This window comes from Microcaecilia unicolor, chromosome 2 (assembly GCF_901765095.1).
Source record: "Microcaecilia unicolor chromosome 2, aMicUni1.1, whole genome shotgun sequence".
Classification (NCBI taxonomy): domain Eukaryota; kingdom Metazoa; phylum Chordata; class Amphibia; order Gymnophiona; family Siphonopidae; genus Microcaecilia; species Microcaecilia unicolor.
Genome location: NC_044032.1, coordinates 225,487,785 through 225,512,781, shown reverse-complemented (window position 1 = coordinate 225,512,781; position 24,997 = coordinate 225,487,785). Strand labels below are relative to the sequence as shown.

The window sequence follows — 24,997 nt, the reverse complement described above, 5'->3', positions numbered from 1 at the left end:
TATGCTCTTTATAATAGTCTCTACCATTTTGCCCGGCACTGATGTCAGGCTCACCAGACTATAATTTCCCATATCCTCTCTGGAACCTTTTTTAAATAGCGGTGTTACCACAACATCACCCTGTATTTGTTCACACCGGAGCCTGCGAAGGCCTCTCCGGTACTATGTAAGCCACATTGAGCCTACAAATAGGTGGGAAAATGTGGGATACAAATGTAACAAATAAATAAATACCCTCCAATCTTCCTGTAACGTGTTCAATTTTAAGGATAAATTATATATTACTAACAATAGTTCCACAAGTTCATTTTTCAATTCTATCAGTACTCTGGGATGAATACCATCTGGTCCAGGAGATTTTCTACTCTTCAATTTGTCAAATCGTCCCATTACATTCTCTAGGTTTATAGAGATTTCATTCAGTTTCTTCGACTCGTCAGGTTTGAATACCATTTCTGGCACCGGTATCTCTCCCAAATCTTCCTCGGTGAAGACCAAAGCAAAGAATTCATTTAATCTCTCCGATATGGCTTTGTCTTTCCTGATTGCCCCTTTTACCCCTCGGTCATCTACCGGTCCAACCAATTCTTTTGCCTGCTTCTTGCTTTTATATACCTAAAAAAAAAAAAAATTACTGTGTGTTTTCACCTCCAACGCAATCTTTTTTTCAAAGTCTCTCTTTGTCTTCCTAATCAGTGCTTTCCATTTGACTTGACATTCCTTTTGCTGTTTCTTATTATTTTCAGTCGGTTCCTTCTTTCATTTTCTGAAGGATTTTCTTTTAGCTGTAATGGCTTCCTTCACCTCACTTTTTAACCATGCCGACTGTTGTTTGGTTTTCCTCCTTCCTTTTTTAATACATGGAATATATTTGGCCTGGGCTTCCAGGATGGTATTTTTGAACAGCATCCACACCTGATTTTAATGTTTGACCCTCACAGCTGCTTCTCTAAGTTTTTTTTTTCACCATTCTTCTCATTTTATCATAGTCGCCTTTTTGAAAGTTAAACACTAACGTATTGGATTTCCTGTGTATACTTACTCCAAAGCTAATATCAAATCTGATCATATTATGATCACTGTTATCAAGCGGCCCCATCACCATTACCTCCCGCACCAGATCATGCGCTCCACTAAGGACTAGGTCTAGAATTTTTCCTTCTCTTGTCAGCTCCATAAAGCAGTCCTTGATTTCGTTGAGGAATTTTACCTCTTTAGCACTCCCTTATGTTAGAGTTACCCAGTCAATATGGGGGTAATTGAAATCACCCATTATTATTGTATTTCCCAGTTTGTTAGCGTCCCCAATTTCCAAAAACATTTCTACATCTGTCTGTTCATCCTGGCCAGCCAGATGGTAGTACACTCCTATCACTATCCTTTTCCCCTTTACACATGGAATTTGAATCCATAGGGATTCCAATTCCAAGATGTGTTTCGTTTCCTGCAGAATTTTCAATCTATTTGATTCAAGGCCCTCCTTAACATACAATGCTACCCCTCCACCAATTCAATCCACCCTATCACTATGATATAATTTGTACCCTGGTATGACTGTGTCCACCTGGTTATTCTCCTTCCGCCAGGTCTCAGAGATGCCTATTATATCTAATTTTTCATTTAGTGCAATTTAGTCTAACTCTCCCATCTTATTTCTTATGCTTCTGGCATTCTTATATAGACATTTCAAACTGTTTGCTGTTCCTATTTACATCGTGCTCAGTACTTGACAGTATCAATTTGTAATCTTTGTCTGATTTTTATTTTTGTTTAAGGTCACTTGCCTGCTTATAATCAAATGAGAAAAACGCCCAAGTTCCGACCTAAATCGGGAGATGGACGTTTATCTCATAAAAACGAATAACACGGTATAATCGAAAGCCGAACTTGGACATTTTCAAATGCACTCCATCGCGGAAGTGTACAAAGTTGACGGGGGCGTGTCGGAGGCGTGGTGAAGGCGGGACTGGGGCATGGTTATCACCCGAACAGAGATGGGCGCCTTTCGCCGATAATGGAAAAAAAGTATGCGTTTGTAGCTAGAATTTAGGGCACTTTTCCTGGACCCTATTTTTTCACGAATAAGGCCCCAAAAAGTGCCCTAAATGACCAGATTACCACCAGAGGGAATCTGGGTCACTAACCCCCTCCCACCACAAAAAATGATGTTTCACAACTTTTTATTTTCACCCTCAAATGTCATACCCACCTCCCTGGCAGCAGTATGCAGGTCCCTGGAGCAGTTGTTAGGGGGTGCAGTGGACTTCAGGCAGGTGGATCCAGGCCCATCCCCCCTACCTGTTACAATTGTGCTGCTTAATGCTTAGTCGTCCAACCCCCCCAAACCCATTGTACCCACATGTAGGTGCCCCCTTCACCCCTTAGGGCTATGTAATGGTGTAGACTTGTGGGCAGTGGGTTTTGAGGGGGATTTGGGGGGCTCAACACACAAGGGAAGGGTGCTATGCACCTGGGAGCTCTTTTACCTTTTTTTCCTGTTTTTGTAAAAGTGCCCCCTAGGGTTCCCGGTTGGTGTCCTGGCATGTGAGGGGGACCAGTGCACTACGAATCCTGGCCCCTCCCACAAACAAATGCCTTGGATTTATTCATTTTTGAGCTGGGCGCTTTCATTTTCCATTATCGCTGAAAAGCAAAAACGCCCAGCTCACAAATTGTCGAATAAAACATGGACGTCTATTTTTTTCGAAAATACGGTTCGGTCCGCCCCTTCACGGACCCGTTCTCGGAGATAAATGCCCATGGAGATAGACGTTTTCGTTCGATTATGCCCCTCTTGATCTACTACGGTCTTTTTGTCAGCCTCACTATTGGGATACCCTATCTTTCCTGTTTTGGTGATATCTTTAAAAGATACCTTATTCTGAATCAAGCGCTTTTGAGCGACTGTCGGCCTTTCCCCCCAGTTTCTAGTTTTAAAGCTGCTCTTTCTCCTTTTTAAATGCCGATGCCAGCAGCCTGGTCCCACCCTGGTTAAGGTGGAGCCCATCCTTTCAGAATAGGCTCCCCCTTCCCTAGAATGTTGCCCAGTTCCTAACAAATCTAAAAACCTCCTCCCTGCACCATAGTCTCATCCATGCATTGAGACTCTGGAGCTTTGCCTGTCTCTTGGGCCCTGCACGTAGAACGGGTAGCACTTCAGAAAATGTAACCCTAAAGGTTCTGGATTTGAACGTTCTACCTATGAGCCTAAATTTGGTTTCTAGAACCTCTCTCCCACATTTTCCTATGTCATTGATACCCACATGTACCAAGACAGCCGGCTCCTTCCCAGCACTCTCTAAAATCCTATCTAGGTGACTCCTGAGGTCTGCCACCTTTGCACCAGGCAGGCAAGTGACCAGGTGATCCTTACATCCACCGGCCACCCAGATACGTACATGCCTAATAATCGAATCACCAAGTACAACAGCCGTCCTAACCCTTCCCACCTGGGCTGTAGCTCCTGGAGACACATCCTCGGTGTGAGAGGATATTGCATTCCCTGGTGTGCTGGTCCTGTCTACAGGATTACTTCCAGCTGCACCAGAGTGATGCTCTCATTTTCGAAGGCTTCCTTCCTTCAAGGCAGCTCAGGCGCTGCCAGATTGGAGGTGGGACTTCTCTACAATGTCCCTGTAGGCCTCCTCTATATACCTCTCTATCTCCCTCAGCTTCTCCAAGTCTGCTACTCTATCTTCAAGAGAGCGGACTCGTTCTCTTAGAGATAGGAGCTCTTTGCATCGAGCATACACATGACATCTCACCAGATGGGAGATAATTATACATGTGGCACTCAATGCAAAAGACTGGCTAGCACCCCTCTCACTGCTGGACTACAGTCTGCATCTTAACATTATAAAGATGTTTAATTAAAACTTGTTAAGGTACTAGGCATATCAAATGAATATAATGATCCTTTTGACCATTGTAATTTGTAATTTATTTAGGGTTTGCTTCTTAGAAACTAATTAAATGTAATTCAGACTGTAATGAAAATTGAAAATTCCCCTCTTGTCATAACTATAAATAAAGAGTTTAGCTAGGGGTGGGTGGGAATGAGGACTGAACTGGGCCCTTCTGTGACTTGTAGAGACTATCTGTTAATGCTGTGGCAGAAACTTCAAGTTTTAAAACAATGGGGAAAAGGTATGGAGACTAGCTAATAAAGGTTGCTTGCTTTTTTTTTTAATTTTTATTCTAACTGTGTTTATCAATACCTTACAATTTCTCTTTTAAACCCTAATCTTGAGATAGACATGGGGAAAGCCACTGCTTGTCCTCAGTAGGATGAATCGTGCTACTATTTGGGATCTGAATTGGCCTCTGTTGGGATGCTGGGTTAGATGGACCATTGGTCTGACCCAGTATGTCTGTTCTTATTTTCTTATGGAAGAGATGTCCATAAGAAATTTTGGAAGAACCATAGCCTATCGCTTAACACCCTATTAGGCCAGCGAATATCACTATCCTTGCAGCAGCCATCTTTTCAACCTGCCTAGTGTTGAGTGTGACCGTGATCCCTCCCTGCCAGTTCCATGGAATAGCAGACTCCAGCTCAAACCAGCTGCAGCCTGGTCTGGGCCACAAAACTGCCATTCACAGCAGTGCCAGCATTGAAGTTATGTACAATGACTTTAGTTAGTAGTAACCAAACATGACAGAACTAGGCACTCAATTCAGTCTGTCCTTGGATTACTTTAAAGCTACTATATTACCAGAAATCCTATTTGAAACAGCTTCTGATGGCTGCTGTAGCTGTGCTACTGCTGGAGGGCAGGGCAGGTCCAGGAAGAGGTGAGAGCCTGCCGGAGGTGAGACAGGGCACTTAAGGAACAGGATCTGCTATGATTTTTGTAGCTGTGTAGCTACATGTCAGAACAGTTTATTTTTTTTTGAAAAGGGGAGAGACAGGGAGAGGGAGCAGGCAGCTAGTACTATGGCTAACAGACGACATACACAGTGCTGTATAGTTACAGATAGGAAAAGGAATGGGACTTGACAAACTACCTTTCTGTGGTTTTTGTCACTACACATTCAAAGCGGTTTACATGGTATATTCAGGTACTTATTTGTACCTGGGGCAATGGAGGGTTAAGTGGCTTGCCCAGAGTCATAAGGAACTGCAGTGGGAATCGAACCTTAGTTCCCCTCAAAGTCCGCTGCACCAACTGCTAGGCTACTCTCTGCAAAGAAGAGATTGCAGGAAATGCATTTATTAGAGGAAGCATGGTTAACACCTGAGGTTGCTATTTAGCCAGCGGCGATGAGTGTTTTCTTAAGCCACCAGAGGCATTATTCCCAGATATTCAGTGCCAGGCTATGTCCGGCGGTGATATCCAGGCTCCTGCATCTGGCTATCTCTTAAGTGGATAAGTGTGATATTCAGTGCTGATCCGCATAAGTGACACTGCATAAAGATAGGTCTAAGTTTTATGTGGTCCGATTTGCACGCTTAACTTATGCGGTTAAGTGCTGAAATCGGCACTTAATTGCATAAGTGTCAACTCCACTTCTGGACCACCCATAAAATAGCCAGCTTTGAGTTTAGCGGTCTGTGGTGATATCCATTGGCACTAACCAGTTAATTAGTTCCCTTATTTCTAAATCCTCTTACTCTCTTACCTATCTATGTGTTCAATCTTTGCTTATACCCTACGCTGTCTATTAAAATGTTCTGTTACGTATTGTGTTGATATTGTAATTTGTATACTATGCCATACTTTCTATTGTTATTTGAATATTTTTACTGCTGTAATTGTCTATTGCTCACGTTTGATTTATTCTTACTGGACACCACCTTGAGTGAATTCCTTCAAAAAGATGGTAAATAAATCCTAATAAATAAAATAAATGTGTCGCTGAATAGCACTGGATAACACCATACAAGCAATTTTTAACTGGCCAGCAGCTGTCTTTGACTGGTTAAATTGTTTTAAATTTTGACCCCAATAATGCTATGATTGGGGAAACCTGGTGTTTAACATTTAAAAGCAGCCTGAGTTAAGTAGGTTTTTAGGAAGGAGTTGAATATGGGCAAAGCAGGGGAGATACAGTGGTAGGATAGGGTGCATTAACTTGAGAAGGCTATTCTACATTTAGCAGAATACTCTCATTGAGTTCCAGTGGATGGGGGAGGCAAAATTCCCCAAGAACCTTACAAAAATGAAACAGAATTAAAGAATTTTAAAAATAAAACCACTATGGAGCAGGGACGTTGCCAGACCTCAGCGGGAGAGGGAGCCAGAGCCTGAGGGGGGCACTGTTTAGCCACCTCCCCCACCACCTCCCCCCCCCCCCTTGCTGCTGCTGACCCCCCCACCACTTTGGACTGCAACCGCAACACCCCCTCGCCAATTTGGACTGCCGCCACAACCGCAAACCCCCTCCCACCGCCTGCCCCGCCGCCGCATCAGGTACCTTGTTTGCTGACAGGGGTCCCCAATCCCCGCCAGCCGAAGAGTTTTTTTCAGCGCCGGTCGACTCCGGCGCCTTCCTTGTGGGATCATCTGTTTCTGACGCCTTACATCCTGCATCATGCATGTAGCCCAGTGCAGGATGTAAGGCGTCAGAAACAGATGATCCCACAAGGAAGGCACCGGAGTCGACCGGCGCTGAAGAAAACTCTTCAGCTGGCGGGGATTGGGGACCCCTGCCAGCAAACAAGTACCTGATGCGGCGGCGGTGCGGGTGGCGATGGCGGGGGGGGGGGTCAAATGTAGAGGGGGCCAGGGCGTAATCTGTGGGGGCCCACGCCCCCGTGGCCCCACGTAGCTACGCCCCTGCTATGGAGTCAATTCTGTAAGTGGGCGCCTCCATTTAGGCTCCCCGAAGCCATACTGTAATGGAATCGGGTGCCTGGTTCTCTTATAAGTACAGGTATCGGTACGTGTAACAATTTTGCCATCTGCAGTAATACCAGCTGGAAGAGGTCCTCTGGTGCATCGGCGTAGCCAGACTTGACATTTTGGGTGGGCCCAGAGGTAATATGAGTGGGGACCATACATATAAGTATGGATAGCGTTTCTCGAGATACTAGAAAATAATGCCTTAGAAGGCACTTGATGATGGATTTCTAATTAGTCTACCCAGCAGCTGCCCTGCATCAACGTAAACCACTGAACTGAAGGCTGATCTCTCAGAGACATAAAGGGGCTCATTTCTATTCTCTCTTTCCTCAGGGGTTTCTGACCCACCTTGTGGGTCACACATGCAATGCCATACTCTGATAACTAAAGTGAGTTCAATTTTTTTTTTTAAGTAGGCAGAGGGTGTAATTATGAATATCTGCCCCTGAGTGAAATCTCCAGAAGTGAAACTAAAACACTGAAAAGGTTCTGTGACCAAAGACTGGACTGTGCCCCAAACAAAAAAAGTGAAAGTGATATGTATAAATCATAACTATACCCAATTTATGGTTTAATGATGTAAACGAAAAGTGAAACATTTTGCTCTGGCAATAACATCACAGTGTCCAACTGTGAAGCGCTGCGTACGACTGGTAGCACTATAGAAATGATTTGTAGTAGTAGTAGTGCATATAAAATACAGAAAAAGGAAAAGCAGCGTTCCCCTGCCTAAAATTAAAACGCACTCACTGACTCCATAGTTACATCCTTAGAAAACCCACTAGATTGTGAAAAGATTAAACAGTGGAAAATTAAAGTTAAAAAACTTCTCATGAAAACACCAATAGATTTGTGGGAAAATCTACTCACTGCTGATTTCTTAAACCACTCTTAGCCAAAGCCGGACCTCGCCGAAGAACAAGTTATAAATGAAAACACAGTCGAGAAAGCTCTTAAAAAAAGAAACACTGAGCACAGTGTGTGTGTGTGTGGGGGGGGGGGGGGGGGGTGCAAGGCAAGATAGGCACCATGAGACCCGGTGAGAGCAGACTTGGAGCACTGCAGCAGCACTGATAAGGTAACTGCCCACACAGCAGCTGAGATTAAAAGTTAAATCGCACTCCTGACTTCCCGACCTAGCACTGCACTAAAAAAATTAAGCAAGAGAAGGAGGAATCGAGTTGCTGTGTTTGCTGCCAGCTGCCTGCATACACATGCTGAGACTCGGCTGAACTGAAAGGCTGTGCAGTGCAGCCTAACCGGCACCTAGAAGTCCGGCTATGATTGAAGGATCAGGACAAATTGGGTGGGCCTGAGCCAAGATTGGGTGGGCCTGGGCATCTCACATTAGACCATTTTTGCTGGGTTAGGTGCCCATTAGTACCTAATGCAGCTTCAGGCACAGGCAGCTCCTTGTGACTCTGGGCAAGTCACTTAACCCTCCATTGCCCCAGGTACAAATAAGTACCTGTATACAATATGTAAGCCGAATTGAGCCTGCTATGAGTGGGAAAGCGCGGGGTACAAATGTAACAAAAATAAATAAATAAAAATAAAATAAATAATAAAATGGCCCCTTTGAGTACTGTGTACAATTCTGGACACTGCACCTTCATAAAGAAATAAACAGGATGGAGGTGGTCTAGATGGTTGGTACTAAATTGGTCAGTGGTTTCATCATAAAGCATATGGGGATAGATTTAAAGATCTCAATATGTATACCTTTGAAGAAAAGCGGGAGGGAAAGAGATAAAGAGATATTTAAATATCTTCATGGCATAAATGCACAGGACATAGGTCTCTTTCAATTGAAAGGAAGCTCTGGAATGAGGGGGCACAGAATGAAGATGAAAGGGGATAAACTCAGGCATAATCTAAAGAAATATGTCTTCACAAAAACGGTGGTGGATGCATGGAACTGCCTTCCAGTGGAGGTGGTAGAGACGAGGGCTGTACCTGAATTCAAGAAAGCATGGGACAAGCACAGAGGATCTCTAAATGAGAGGAAGGGTTGTAGAGATCAGTAGATGGGATGGATAGGCAGACTAATGAGGCCATATGGTCTTTATCTGCCATCATTTTCCATGGCGAGACTCCGACCTACATGGCAGACATAGTAGATCTACCAACCAGAAACTCAAAAAATTCAGCACGCACATACCTAAACCTCCACTACCCAAGCTGCAAAGGACTAAAATACAAATCAACATACTCAACCAGCTTCTCCTATATAAGCACACAACTATGGAATGCATTACCAAACATCTTGAAATCAATGCATGACATAACAACCTTTCAGAAATAATTAAAGACCAATTTATTCAAGAAGGCATACCATAACGATCCAACCTAAATACCCGAATCAAGCAATACAACGAAACTTCTACCAAACTAGGACACTTAATTTCTCCTTTTAATCACTTAATTCATTCTGTAACTCATGTTCTTTAAAACAACTACCTCTGTATTTCTCATACCGGAATTGGCGCTCGCCATCACGGTACTATGTAAGCCACATTGAGCCTGCAAATAGGTGGGAAAATGTGGGATACAAATGCAATAAATAATAATAATGAATCTATATATCTATATAAACATGCCTAACTAATAAATCACACATTACTTGCAGCACTCATTTATGTTCAAGCCTTCGGATGCCAAATTAATCTCTGAAGTCACATATGCCAAGGAAAAGCATTGGTAAGGGGATCTTTCTCAGTCCCCATTACAAGCAAATAGTAGTAAAAAAAAAAAGTGCTACATTTCAGTTCAGTTTCTTTACTACCACAGTAAAAAAAATCATGTCTGCTCTTGATGCAGTAAATTAATGGTATGCACTTGCATCAGAATTTAGGAATTCTAAGTAAAAAGGCATGTTCAGATGGGAGTATATAAGGTGTGGCAAGCTTCTGAACACACCACATTTCCTTATCATGCTTGAATCTCTCGAAGGGCCAGATGCACTAAACCTTAACGACCCTTTACTGACCCTTAACGAAGAAATTTTCAACTGTAGCATGCATCAAAGGCCATTTTCCGATGAAGCTAGCAGCTAACGAAACCGGAATGCAAACGAGAAACTACCATTGAAATGTTGACAATTCGGAATGCACTAACCATACCGACGATAGCAACAAATCACTTACTGTCAGAAATTTAACGTGAGCTCAGACCTGTCATTAAGGCCTGAGCTGTCATCTCCCCGCTGGCCCCTGCACCATAAAAATCATGTTTAAAAAGAAAAATGAGCTCCCCGCTTCCCTCTGCCTAAAATAAAAATTAAACTAACAACAAAAAAGGATCGGGAGGGGGCAAAGGCGCTCATCAGGAGCGTCCTTCATGGACGGCCTTGCCCCCACCCCGCCCAAATTCGCCGCTGCTCCCCGCTTCCCCCCCACGTCAGATGGGGACGGGCCCAGGAGGAGAGAGACGCGAACGAGAAGACTGGGCGAAGGCATCAGCTGAGCTGTTCTTCTTGCCCGTGCAGCGCCTTCACACAGAGGCAGAGGCGCTGCACGGGCCCGGTGGAGGGGGGGAATGGTGGCGACGACCCCAGGAGGGGCCAGAGGGGGCGGGGCACAGGGCGGAGGATATCGGGAGGCGGGGCTGGGAAAGAGAAAGGAAGGGAGAGGGGCTGGGGCAGCCTTAAAAGTTAGTTTGATTTTTATTTTGGTTTTGAAGTGGGCGGGGGGCAAGCGGGGAGTAGCGGCGAATTCGGGCGGGGTGGGGGCAAGGCCGTCCGTGAAGGATGCTCCTGATGAGCGCCTTTGCCCCCTCCCGATCCATGCAACCTGTTTGTTTGGGGTTTTTTTTTGGTAGTTTTGACATTTGTGGCATGCGCAGAGCAGCCAGCATAACGCTTGGCTGCTCTGCGCATGCGTTAGGGGCCGATTACCGACGGGGATTACACAGGTTTGATGCATTGTACTTTGACTTTTTTTTTTTGGTGCATCCTTCGTTTTTTTAAATTCGTTAGGGACTTTAATGTTTTAGATTTTTTATCGTTTGGTTGATGCATCTGGCCCTAAATCTTTTAATACTCTTTGTTGAAAGGTGTGTATCAATGGATCAAAAGGGCTTGGAGGGACCTATCACGAGTTACTTCTGACTATGGAATTATCACAATATTTAGCTGTTCCTTGGAAACACAGTGTTAGATTTGCAGCTTTCTTCCAAATTTAAAAAGGGCAGTTTTTGTCAGTAAGGCATTGTATTTATAGGTCAGAACCAGTGGCTCAGCTAGGACTGAGTGGGCCCTGGGTGAAGACTTTTAAGATGAGCTCTGATAATGCCATATTAGCCAGGATAGTGGGGGCAGGGGTCCCTCTCAGGCTCCAGTTGGAGTAGGAGATGGGGTGTGGGTATGAAAACTGAGGAGTGTCTGCTGCAGGGTATGTGAGTGGATGGTGAATATTGAGGGTAGGGGTGTCTGGAGTAGGAGCATGTATGTGAGGGGCAGCAGTATGGTGTGTAGGGCACAAAGTGTGTGTGGGATGTATAGAGGGTATCTGAGACAGTAAAGGAGGCAATTTTTAGAAGCAATTTATAAAGCTGCCTGTTGCATGTGTATAACCTCTGGATGCAGATATTTCAAGGGGATGTGCCTCAGCAATAGTCATGTACGTACCATTTTTTACAATGGTAAGTGTAACCCCCTGTTATATTGGTGTCCTGTGTGGGAGGAACCCAGAATGAAAATAATCATGAGTCCATCTCACATTGGAGGATGTCCTGATTCGTGGAGTCTGTGTGGGGTGGAGCTGATGAATTACTATTTAAGGAAGGGCAGTGCTGTGAAACCTGTTCTTGGTAGCCTGTGTCTAAGAAGTCTATAACCCCCCACCAAGAGTGTTGCCAGATGGGTGGGTTTCCCACCCAATTGGGCTGGTTTTTAAGCCAGGATGTGGGAAATTTTCGAAGGCTGCAGGAAATTGGGCTTCTTTTTCGTTGCAGCTGTGCGTGGTTTGGGCTCTTTTCCGGGGCTTCTATTGGTCCAATTTGGTCCAATAGAAGCTTTTCCGGGGCGGGGTTGACATCAGGGGCGGGGTTAATGACATCAGAGGTGACGTCGGGGGTGGGGTTAACGACATCAGAGGTGACGTCAGGGGGCGGGGTCGATGATGTTGGAGGCGGGGTTTGACTTTGGGTGGGTTTTGGGCTGGTTTAGGGCCGATTTTGGGTGGGGAAAATTTTTCCATCTGGGCAAAACCTTGAGAGAGGAGCAAGATTGAAGCTATTGCTGTTAATCTCCTGAGCCGAATAGAGAAGCTGACCTGCAGGCTGGGGAGTCTCGTCACAAAGCAGGCTTAAGGGTAGGATGCTGTCTGCCTGTGGCCAGTGATTTCTTTCAGGGTAAACCCCTGAAAGGCTTGGACAGTAAATGCTGGATCCAATTCTCTGTTGATGTTGATGATACATCGGAGAAGGTGATTGTGGAGTGCCAGCTGGTCACAAGTCAGGTGAAAGGGGTTTTGTGTGAGTGCATAACCCAATAAGGAAAGACTAATTGCTCTTGTAACTTCATAAGATTGTGAATGATTACATCATAGCTGTGTGCTGAGGATTTCAATGACTGTTGCTGCAGAGTTCCACTTGTTAAATAAAGTTCCGTTACTTTTCTTGACTCTCCTGGCTATGGTCTGTGCCAGAGCCAGTGGCGGGAGGCGGGGCTGGTGGTTGGGAGGCGGGGATAGTGCTGGGCAGACTTATACGGTCTGTGCCAGAGCCGGTGGTTGGGAGGCAGGGCTGGTGGTTGGGAGGCGGGGATAGTCCTGGGCAGACTTATACAGTCTGTGCCCTGAAAAGGACAGGTACAAATCAAAGTAGGGTATACACAAAAAGTAGCACATATGAGTTATCTTGTTGGGCAGACTGGATGGATCATGCAGGTCTTTTTCTGCCGTCATCTACTATGTTACAATGTGTGTTTCCCGTGTTTGACCTGGAGGGACCCTGAAGTGAGTAGTTCACACCCAGTCTCCTGAACCCCAAGATTAACTGAAGGAGTTCACCTCCTGAGCATGAACTCGCTTCTGGGTGAGAAGAGTGGTTTACATAAGCTGTGTCTATTTATTAAAAAGTCCCTGTTGGCTTTTGCATCTGCCCTGAGGTACTTGCAAGTGCCAGCTTCCAGTTCAGACCTGGGGTCTAAATGAAGGGGCAGGTAAAAAAGTCTGTGGCGCTACCTACCCTAACATCAGCACCCAGCCCCAACCCTCCCCTGATAAGAGCAGTATCACACTCTAGTACTTACCAGGGTTATCCCTGGTTTCTAAGTGTGTGTGTGTGTTGGGGGGGGGGGGGGGGGGTTCAGGAGTAATGCCCAGATGCTCCTGACTGTCAGCACCTGTCTTCAAAATGGCGCCTCTGACTCATCAGCAGTCTCATCGGTTGGGGCGTAGGTGCCAAATAAAGGCACAAATCTGAAGACTGGAGTTGTGCTTTGAATAGCTGCAATTTTACTTATTCCACACACGGCCTGGATGTGGGAACCTCAACCTCCTACTCCCACCACTCATAAATATGCTGAGTTGGTTTCCTTATGCCACATAAATACAGTACAGACTCTCCTGAGTGGTGACAAAAAGGAAGGTGGTATGATATGTATTATCATTTTGGACACTTTCCATCGTGCAAGTGAACACAAGATGGCTCCACATGTCCAGATTTTCACGCAGGCCGCAATGCATTTATTTAATTAACCTTTTACAGTGATTAATCCAAAGTGTGTAAGGACACTAGAGAAAATATTTTGCTGTTCTGAGTAACATCCTGAAGATTATAGGCCAAGAGAAGTACTATGGATGATTGTTCTGAGACTTCTGCACTTCTGTTTTGCAGGTCGAATTTGACCAAATACTAAAGGAACAGGGTGACAAACTAGTAATCGTAGATTTCACAGCTTCATGGTGTGGACCATGCCAAGTGATTGCTCCATATTATAAGGTAAGTTGGAAAAGATTTGGAGAAAAATGTGACAATTGATTCTGAAGCTTTTAGGCCACTTCTTGTAGAAACCACAGAGAAATGAACTATAAACAAGACAAATTTTGTAGTCTTTTTCAAAATCCCCTTTAAATCGGTATCAGGAAAAGGCCAATATTTAAATCAATAGTGGATGTGGTCCCCGGAAGTCCTCATGTTACTGATTAGAAGCTAATGTAAACATTCCACTTAGTTTTGAAATGTGGTTACAACTATTGTATTTAAATAAAATGCATAACTTTTGTGTCATTTGTGAAATAGAGAGAGAGAAATAGTGTGCACACAGAAGTTTGTACTGCTGACTGTATAATCTTGCTATGCTGTGTTATAGATAGCATATGAGAGAGAATTCATAGTAGCTGGCTTATTTTACTGCATAGCATAACAGGTTTGAAGCTTTGCCCATTCCTTCAGAAAAGGCAGAGTTTTTATTACCCCACAAGAAAGACTTGTGGGTAATAAACTCTCTGCCTATTCCTTCAGAATGGGCAAAGCCTCAAACAAATTTGCTGTTCTAAAAAGGCCCCTTTGCTTGGTGATTGGGATGAAATTAAAGAGCCCACTGGCCTGATTTTGGAAGCCTTCCAGATCCCCTCCCCAAGAGAAATTCCCTTCATAGCTGTCTATACAATAATACAATACAATACAGTACAACTGAATTTATATTCCGCTATATACCAGCTAAGGATCAGTGTGGATTAGAATTCAAATAAAAATTAGGCCATCACTAGAAAATAAAAAAATTATATCAATATGGTGCTGGCTGACTTCCCAGCAGTAGACTCATGGTATTACCTCTAGGAGTCAGGTTAAAACTTGGGCAAATCACTTAACCCTCTATTGTCTCAGGTACAAACTAAGATTGTGAGCCCTCCTGGGACAGAGAAATATCCAGAGTACCTGACTGTAACTCACCTTGAGCTACTGAAACAGGTGTGAGCAAGATCTAAATAAATAAATAAAACAGTAAGATTACTTAAAGATTCACCCGGCATCATGTTGATATAGACAGCTGCTGGGACAGGAGTGAATGTGGATTGACCCCTTGGGTTGGATAAAGGTCAGCATACTACTCCGCAGCTTCACTTTGGGAAAGGGTGGGTCACTGGGGAGGGGATGATTAAAATGTTTTAGCCCCTTATCAGGGCAGTGGAGGGGCCATTGAGCCCATTGGGAGGACCCCTGGGTAGGGAATCTTGGGTCTTGCCCAATGGGCAGGTTGACCCTTTAAAGTTTTTTTTTTTTGGGGGGGGGTAAAGGTCTTGGAAAATAACTACAGTTCTTGAGCTGTAGTTTGTTGAAACCCAGAAAGCCTTTCTCAAATGCTCACTTTTGCATTTTTGGGCATTAATGAACTGCTTTGCATGATTTAGCATCGTAGCAGCTCATTTAATGCCAAATTTGCATAAACTTCATGTTAAGCAGACTTGCGCAAACGTTTACTATTGCAAAATGACTTTGCAAAAGTGCATTTCACTCTAAAAAAAAATAAATAACATAAAACATTTGAATGTTAGTATTTTTGTGCATTTCCAGGCATTTTGTGCTATTTTGTTTTGCACAAAGTGCACTTCTGCTAAGTCACTTTTGCACTTAGTACATAGGGCCCTTAATGTTCATTTGATAAGAGCAGATAAATGTTTTCAACTGATACAAGTCGTACCATAGAGAACACTTCAAACTTATGATCAAACAAAATGAGGAAAAGAAAAACAAATGCATTTTTTTTTAATGACCAGACACAGCAGTATAAAGATTATGATCCTTTTTTGCATGCTCTCCTGGGATCCCTAGACAACTTAGTGGGCATGGAGTGGAGTAGCTGACAGTCCACTTCATTACATCAGCAGAATCACTAACTGCGCTCCACTGCCAGAGGTACCACCACAAGGACCATCCTGTATATGGGGTACCTGCACCTTCTCTGAGCAGGGTGGTTGAAGGACTTTCTACCTCTCTCTTTTCCCCAGTTCTATTTGTTAACTAGGAAGCAGGATGGCCATCTGCTCCCTCTCCCTTCTTCCAGCTCCAGACTACTTCTCAAATTTTCTCTGGGTATCTCTCTCCTATCATGAATGGCACCTGGTTGGTATCTTAGTGGGCATGAAATGGAGTTGCTGACAATCCAGTTCACTCTTTCAAATCTCATCAGCAAAATCACTAAGGGCCCTGTTTATTAAGCTGCGCTAAGGGTGTGCTAGCGTTTTTAGCGCATTCTAAACATTAGCATGCACTAAACGCTAAAGACACTCATAGGAATATATGGATGTCTCTAGCATTTAGCATGTGCTAATTTTTAGCACGTGCTAAAAACGCTAGCGTGCCTTAGTAAACAGGGGCCTAACTGCGCTCAACTGCCAGATGCATCACCATGAGGACCATCCTGTGTGTCCACCTGCAACTTCTATGAGCAGAGGGGTGGGAGGACTCCTACCTCTCTCTTTCTCCCAGTTCTGTCTGAAGAATAGGAAGCAGGATGGCACTCTGCCTCTCCCTTCTACCAGCTCCAAGACTACCTCTCAAATCTTCTCTTTTAAAGAGCACTCAGGTCATCCCTATAGTGGAGACAACAATGAAACGGGTCAGTCCACTTAAAGCTCTGAACATTTCACTATGTCTTCCTTACATGTAGAAAGTTCAAATATCCCATATAATTGAGTCTGTGTACATATTCAGACACCAATACTGAATATCGACCATGCCCAGAGAACTTCCAGGAGCCACCAAGACCCAGATACTCGATGCCGATACCCGAATGTAGACCAGCACCAAATATCTGGACCAATTCAGCATGGAGTGGCCCGCAAGAAAAAAACAACACAAAAAACACTGTTCACTATAGGCTGAATATTGCCTGGCTGACTTTCTTTGGTGCCTTTGTAAAGGATTTAGAGCCAGATGCACTAAACCTAACAAGCCGCAGCATGGTTTTTAAACTAGTTCTAGCCAGTTTAGCGAGCAAATAGTAAAATGAGATATGCACAAAAGGGTTCAACGAGCCATTTTCCTGTCACGGTAGCAGCTAATGAAAATGGAATACAAATGAGCTAACAGCTATTATAATGAGCTAATTACTATTATAATCTGCATGCAAGGTTGTGCACAGCTGTTTTCCGACCCCATGCACAAAAAAGTCCCTACCTTTACTGTAGAAAATCTAACGGGAGGTCTGCACCTCTCGCTAATGCCTGGCTGGGGCTGCTGTGAGCTGCAGACCGTCTGTTGCTGGTGCAAGGAAGTTGATCTGCAGGTTCTTGCTCCTCCCAATGGCCAGCAGCTTGAAAGAGCACTTGATTTTTCTTTTAGAGCCATTCCATCTGGTCTCTCTCAGCCAATCACAGCGTGTTTAGCTGACACCAGTGTCAGCTAAATGCACTGTGATTGGCAGGCACTTCTGTGGCAATTGATATTGGAGTCTTCCTGGGAAAGGAGGTGAAGCGTGTCTACAGGAAGCATCTTGCAGAAGCATTTTAAACAGGATCAAGGTAAACAAAAAAAATGCTGTAGATGGCTGTTATACATGCAGCTTGTCTGCGTGTATGAAGCCATCTGTGCCATTCGCAGAGCAGCCACACTTAACACGTGGCTGCTCTGCACATGCTCCGCTGAACGACTGACTTCCTTATTTGCATGCGATTTACTGCCTGCTTTTTTCAAGAATCGCTAAGCAGCAACTGGGTATCAGTAAGGGAAGGGCTTTTACCATGGAGTTAGTGCATCTGGCCCTTAGACAGATTGGAGGTAATACCTAGGTAAATTATGTAAACTGAGAATTGCTGTCCAGTCAGTGGCTAAAAGTGTGCACCTAAGTTTGTTAGGAAAGGTGAAGTACACCGGGATTGTATTCTGAAATCTTTTCTTGTACTGTGCACATCTGTAGGAAAGCAGACCAAGACAGAAAGGAAAATAGACAGAGGAGGATTGTTGAAATGGGATATAACAGATTTGCCTGTCAAACGAGAAAGCATGAACTCAGGTTAATGGCTGCACCTGCTGTGAAAAAGTGATACCCCTGGAAGCAATGTCCTGTGATTCTAGGTGTCCTCAGTGGGAGATTGTTTTGGCTGCTTTAGGGATGTCAACTGATGTCTAACGGATCTGGTTGGCAACATCCTGTATCATCAGCTGAATGTTACTTTAATAAATATGCTGCTGGCAATTTCTATTGTGACAATTGTAGGCTTGAGACTACCTAAAGAGAAACAAGTATACAGACTTTGTGGTTGGTTGTAACCCACGAGATACTTCACTGGTGGAAGAGACTGCAAAACTGCACTTTACACAAAAAAATAATATAAACACCTGAATGTTAGTGTTTTTGTGCATTTCCAGGCATTTTGTACTCTTTGCACAACTCTTAAAGACACCATAGGATGTCATTCAGAGAGTGGCAACATTGAGTGGTTTTGAAAATCTAATCACCTCAAACAGCAGCATCAATATGTTCAATTTAACCTGTACCACAACTGCAAACCAGTGCAGACCATGTAAGGCAGGAGTAATGGTTTCTCTCAACCTCAACTTTATTCCTATAATAAGCCGAGCAGCATCATTTTGAATCATTTGCAAAACTTGTTACATAAGTATTGCCATACTGGGAAAGACCAAAGGTCCTTCAAGCCCAGCATCCTGTTTCAAACAGTGGCCAATCCAGGTCACAAATACCTGACAAGATCCCCAAAAAGTACAAAATATTCTATACTGCTTATCCCAGAAATAGTGGATTTTACCTAAGTCCATTTAATAATGGTCTATGAACTTTTTCTTTAGGAAGCCATCCAAACCTTTTTTAAACTCCGCTAAGCTAACTGCCTTTACCACATTCTCTGGTAATGAATTCCAGAGTTTAATTGCACGTTGAGTGACAAAATATTTTCTCCGATTTGTTTTAAATCTACTATATTGTAGCTTCATTGGCATGCCCCCTAGTCCTAGTATTTTTGGAAAGCGTAAACAGACGCTTCACATCTACCCGTTCAACTCCTCATTATTTTATTTTATAGATCTCTATCATACCTCCCCTCAGCCGCCTTTTCTCTAAGCTGAAGAGCTCTAGCCGCTTTAGCCTTTCCTCATAGGGAAGTCGTCCCATCCCCTTTATCATTTTCGTCGCCCTTCTCTGTAGCTTTTCTAATTCCACTATATATTTTTTGAAATGCGGCGACCAGAATTGAACACAATATTCGAGGTGCGGTTGCACCATGGAGCGATACAAAGGCATTATAACATCCTCTTTTTTGTTTTCCATTCTTTTCCTAATAATAACAAACATTCTATTTGCTTTCTTAGCCGCAGCAGCACACTGAGCAGAAGGTTTCAACGTATCATCAACGATGACACCTAGATCCCTTTCTTGGTCTGTGATTCCTAACGTGGAACCTTGCATGATGTAGCTATAATTTGGGTTCCTGTTTCCCACATGCATCACTTTGCACTTGCTCACATTAAATGTCATCTGCCATTTAGATGCCCAGTCTCCCAATCTCGTAAAGTCCTCTTGTAATTTTTCACAATCCTCCTGCGATTTAACAACTTTGAATAACTGTGTCATCAGCAAATTTAATTACCTCACTAGTTACTCCCATCTCTAGGTCATTTATAAATATGTTAAAAAGCAGCGGTCCCAGCAAAGACTCCTGGGGAACCCCACTAACTACCCTTCTCCATTGAGAATACTGACCATTTAACCCTACTCTCTGTTTTCTATCTTTTAACCAGTTTTTAATTCACAATAGAACACTACCTCCTATCCCATGACTCTCCAATTTCCTCTGGAGTCTTTCATGAGGTACTTTGTCAAACGCCTTCTGAAAATCCAGATACACAATATCAACCGGCTCACCTTTATCCACATGTTTGTTCACCCCTTCAAAGAAATGTAGTAGATTGCTGGGGCAAGATTTCCCTTCACTAAATCCATGTTGACTTTGTCTCATTAATTCATGCTTTTGAATATGCTCTGTAATTTTGTTCTTTATAATAGTCTCTACCATTTTGCCCGGCACCGACGTCAGACTCACCGGTCTATAATTTCCCGGATCTCCTCTGGAACCTTTTTAAAAAATCGGCGTTACATTGGCCACCCTCCAATCTTCCGGTACCACGCTCAATTTTAAGGATAAATTACATATTACTAACAATAGCTCCGCAAGTTCATTTTTCAGTTCTATCAGTACTCTGGGATGAATACCATCTGGTCCAGGAGATTTGCTAATCTTCAGATTGTAGAACTGCCACATTACATCCTCCAGGTTTACAGAGAATTCATTAAGTTTCTCCGACTTGTCAGCTTCGAATACCATTTCTGGCACTGGTATCCCATCCACGTCTTCCTCAGTGAAAACCGAAGCAAAGACTTCATTTAATCTCTCCGCCACGGCTTTGTCTTTCCTGCTTATCCCTTTTACTCCTCGGTCATCTACCGGTCCAATCAATTCTTTTGCCGGCTTTTTGCTTTTAATATACCTAAAAAACATTTTAGTATGTGTTTTGGCCTCCAACGACGTCCCTCTTAGCTTTCCTTATCAGCGCTTTCCATTTGACTTGACATTCCTTATGCTGTTTCTTATTATTTTCAGTCGGTTCCTGCTTCTATTTTCTGAAGGATTCTCTTTTAGCTCTAATAGCTTCCTTCACCTCAATTTTTAACCATGCTGGCTGTCATTTGGTCTTCCGTCCTCCTTTTTTTAATACGCGGAATATATTTGGCCTGGGCTTCCAGGATGGTGTTTTTGAACAGCATCCATGCTTGATGTAAATTTTTGACCCTCGTAGCCGCTCCTCTAAGGGACAGGGAGATACAGAGGCATATTTTCAAAGCACTTTGGGAGGCTAAGTTCCATATGTTTCTATGGAACTTTGGGAGGCTAAGTGCTTTGAAAATAAGCCTCTTTAAGTGCTTTGAAAATATGCCTCACAGTGTACCTGAATGTATTTCACCTTCGGCTACTACTGAGAAAGGTGTGAGCAAAATCCAAATAAATGAGCACATTTTTAAAGAAAAGCAGTGCTTACATGTTTTTTAAAATTGTCCACCAGATCTGAGAGTAAAACATTACCTGTGGTAATTGCACTGGGGAGGAGGGGGGGTTTCTGAAAATTGCACCTTTATTATGGATCCATTCATTTTCACTCAGGCAATGTGCTGGCCTTCAGCAATTCATGCCTTCTCTTTAGGCTTCAGAAGAATATGACAGATTTGAGACCACAGGTTCAGGGCTTGATTAACCAAGCTTTCCCCCCCCCCCCCCTCCCAACGGACACCATTCAGGGGACTAAATGATTGTGTGGACTGAGGTCTGCAGAGCCTTTTATATCCTACTCAAAATGCAAATCAGATTTATGTCAGCAGTGAGAGAGAGTCACTGTATGAGCAGCTACAGAAAATCAGCTAGTGGTCTCAGTCCAGACCTCAATGTCCAGATTACCAAGAGGCATCATAACTACTGACACAAATTGTCACTTTTCTGGGCAATCTCATCAAGGGAGTCCAGCAACTGAAAATGCATGATGCTCAACATACCTTGATACCCTGATTGTCCCTCCGGTGCAGGGGCAGAGGCGAGTAGGGACATATCCATGGTGGGCCTCAGGCCCATAGTAAATGTTGACAGAGAAAGCCCTGTACTTTCCATCCACTCTGTTCAAGTAGGTGGCCAGAGTTGTATCTGGCATTCTGAGCAGGCTTCTTCATGATTAAACTCTGGTATCATAAACAGGGCAGTCAACAATTTCCCTCATCAACTTCATATAGGCAGGTATATAATGTAATCTTTGAACATAATACCACAATACCATTGCTTTCCACCCAAAGAAGGTCTTCCTTTTCCCCCACCAGTAACTGGCATTATTTATTCACTAATATCAACTATATGATTCTAATCCTTCCCCCATAGAGATACACAGCACCTGCAATCATAACATATGCTTTGAATGTGATGTTATATGTAGATATGTAATCTCTAGTGCTCTATGCCAATTTTGGGGTACAGATTGTAGACGTCTGCCTGGCACTGGTCCTACTTCCCAACTGAATTTGCCACCCAAGCCCACTCCAGCCTTGATCCTGAGCTGTCTTTGCCATTTATGGGACCCAAACCATAGTGTGTAGCTGGTGGGGATCCTCAAGCCCTTCCAGCTGAAGTAATGCAGAACTGAACCATCTTCAATATGTAAAGCTTAGCATCGGTGGCTCAAGGTGCTGAAATTAAGTGTCAAGCTTTACAAGCTGGAGGCAGGATCTGTATTTCTTCTGTTGGCAGGCATGGCTGCCGAGAGGAGGGGCAGGGGGGACAAAATTCTCCGGGCCGGTGCCACAGTTCCCTCCACCCGCCCCCCTCCATCCACCACTGGGCTGGGCCCCCCTGAATTCAAATCATAGTGCCTCACCTTGGCCTCGTTCCATGTGAAAGAAGCACAGCAGTGGCAGTCTGCACATCACCTCCCTTTGGGCCTTTTCTCCCTGTGTCCCGTTCTCATCTGACGTAACTTGCACGAGGGTGTCCTCGTCTGACATAACGTGCACGAGGGCAGGACACAGGGAGGGAAGGCCTGAAGGGAGGCGATCTGCAGACTGCTGCTGCTGCGCTTCTTTCACACAGAGCGAGGTCGAGGTGAGGTGCTATGATTTGAAATCAGGGGGGGGGGCCCAGCCCGGTGGTGGATGGAGGGGGGGCGGGTGGAGGGGATTGTGGCGCTGGGCCCGGGGAATTTTGTCCCCCCTGTCCCTCCTCTCGGCAGCCATGCCTGCCAACAGAAGAAATACAGATCCAGCCTGGTGGTGGACGGAGGGGGGCAGCAACAACGACCTTGGGGGCGGCCTTGCCCCGGGCTCGGCCCACTCTCTTGGCAGCCCTGTTGGCAAGTTTGGGGATGCCTGTCAGCTAAGGTAATTTTAATGTTAATGGGGGAGCAGAGGGAGGCAGAGAAAATTGGGAGCCTAGTGTTCACCCTTGCTAACCACCTCACTCAAGAAAACCTCATGTCTGGCTGTGTTACTGATGGTCACTGTCCATTTGCATATATTTGTTTATTACCAATTCTTGATATATTGCATAGTCTGACTTTCACGTCAATGTGGTTTACATAAATTTGAAAAAAAAAAACAATAAGAAAAAGGAAAGGAATGCCAAATTTAAAAGGAAAGAAATCAAAACATTCATAGGACAGTTATATCCGAGATAAAAGGGTACCGGGAGGGCGAAAAAAAAAGAGTAACTAAAGTTACAAAGGAAAAGGGAAGGTATAACAGAAGGAGTGTTGCACATGAGTGAAGAATCTCACAGCATATGCTCAAAATTGGCCTAAAATTTTTTTTAATGGTTTTGAACTTAATGAAGGACTGCTGTAAACATAATATGGGGGGGGGGGGGGGGGGGGGCAAGGAAAAAAGGCTGAGTGCCTAGTGGATTCAAGACCTGCAGAAGGAGGGGAAGTGAGGAATCAAGAGGACACATTTGTGTCTTGTCTGTGCATAAAAAGTTTCTCTTCTTGCTGCTGTTAATGTTGCACTCAGCAGGAGCTCTAAATTCATCAGATCATTTTTGGAGGGTAGAAAGAGTAAGGATGCTGTCCCTGCATGAAAGGGAAGACTCCTGCTGTTGCTTTGTCTGTTTCTTGGTTTCACTTTTTCATCTATAACCCAGAGATGGTCAGACTCCAAGCTTTCTCTTTGATGGCAAAAAGGAACCAGAAATGAAGCTAAAATGCCTTCTGAGCCATTACTACTGTGTGATGACCTATTTCAGCGGTATTATACTGTTCCAGACAAACTTAGCATCTCAAAATTGATTAATTTCTTTTCGTTTTCTTTTAGGAACTGAGTGAGAAGTATAAAGACATTTTGTTCTTGAAAGTTGATGTGGATGATGTGCAGGTAAGTGATAATTTTATGACCTGATGCCTAGGCTGGGGCGCACATTGCAGCTAATTTGCTTGTCTCTTTTATAAATCACATTTACAGCTACTCCAAGACAGTTGGAAATATGCAGGTATTTGCTCTGGTAAAAATAGACAGACATGCACATATGTATATACTATATTTATCTAAATGCCAGTCCTGTCTCTGCTCTGCTGTTCTCCTCTCCCAGAAAGGCCTTTGTGTATGCCACTATGAGAGTAATTTTGGAAAGGATTTTTCATGAACGCAGGCCTACATTTGTGCACAACAGGCCTTTTATAAAATTCCTGCACACGTGAAAGTGTGTGTGCGATGCAAAGAGTGCATGCTTTCACATGACCCAGTTGCCAGGTTCGTTTTGGGGGTATAGATTGAGTTGAGCATGGGTGGAGACACAAAGTACACACGTAAGTTATAGAATGCCAGTTGCAAGTGTGGTTCAGCTGCACACATTCCTACCAGCCCCTGAGCATTTTAGCTGTGTTTTTTGGAAATTTTGTGAAAAACCAATAGGTGGCTTCTTGCTTAGGTGATCTGTTATAAAATTATCCTCTGCTTGTCTGTGTGCCTACATTTTATACCTGTATTCCCCAAGCAATTATGCACATGTGGAGGGTCCTCCTTTTATGACAGGGTGCCAGGAGTAGGTACCTACACAGTTGCTATTTAAATAGACAAATAGGTGCCTTTCAGGCTCATTTTTAAAGCACTTAGCCTCCCAAAGTTCCATAGAAACCTATGGAACTTAGCCTCCCAAAGTGCTTTGAAAATATGCCTCTATATATCTTTGTATAAAATAATGTTATATGGGGCAGAGAATGCACCGAGAGCTGGTGTATGTGTATAAAGTGCACACCTTCATTTACAAGTGTAAATTAAAGGATTTTATAATCTGTATGTATGCATGGTAAGTCCACTCATGCTCCATTCAAATTCTGCCCCATGCATGCCCACTGGTGGCCATTATACCATGGTGTGCCTTTTTCTTTACAAACATTAGTATTTTATGAAAGGCCGTTTAAGTGCGTATATGGCAGTGTGAGAAGATATGGGGATGGATAGAAAAGGGAACTAAGAACCTATTGTAACATCATATCTTTAAATATATGACCATTGTATACTCATTGTAAAAACATTTCAGTGAAAATTGATGACATTTGCTTAACTTTTTGTTTTCTTAATAATAAAAAGATTTAAACATAAGTGCATATGTGGCTATATACTTAGGGGAATGACGGTATAGAATTACCTTTATAATGCTTTTCTATAT

General features: G+C 43.7%; 1 protein-coding gene across 2 annotated transcripts in view; it reads left to right on the top strand.

The window, feature by feature from the left end:
• Positions 1–24,997, top strand: part of LOC115463334 (thioredoxin-like) — a 36,632-nt gene that overhangs the window by 4,563 nt on the left and 7,072 nt on the right. The window contains exons 2-3 of one of the 2 annotated variants that reach the window (XM_030193741.1): positions 13,686–13,790; positions 23,644–23,703. In XM_030193741.1, coding sequence (XP_030049601.1) covers positions 13,686–13,790; positions 23,644–23,703 — 165 coding nt within the window. The remainder of the gene's footprint in view (positions 1–13,685; positions 13,791–23,643; positions 23,704–24,997) is intronic. The other variant, XM_030193742.1, reaches the window with a different exon arrangement.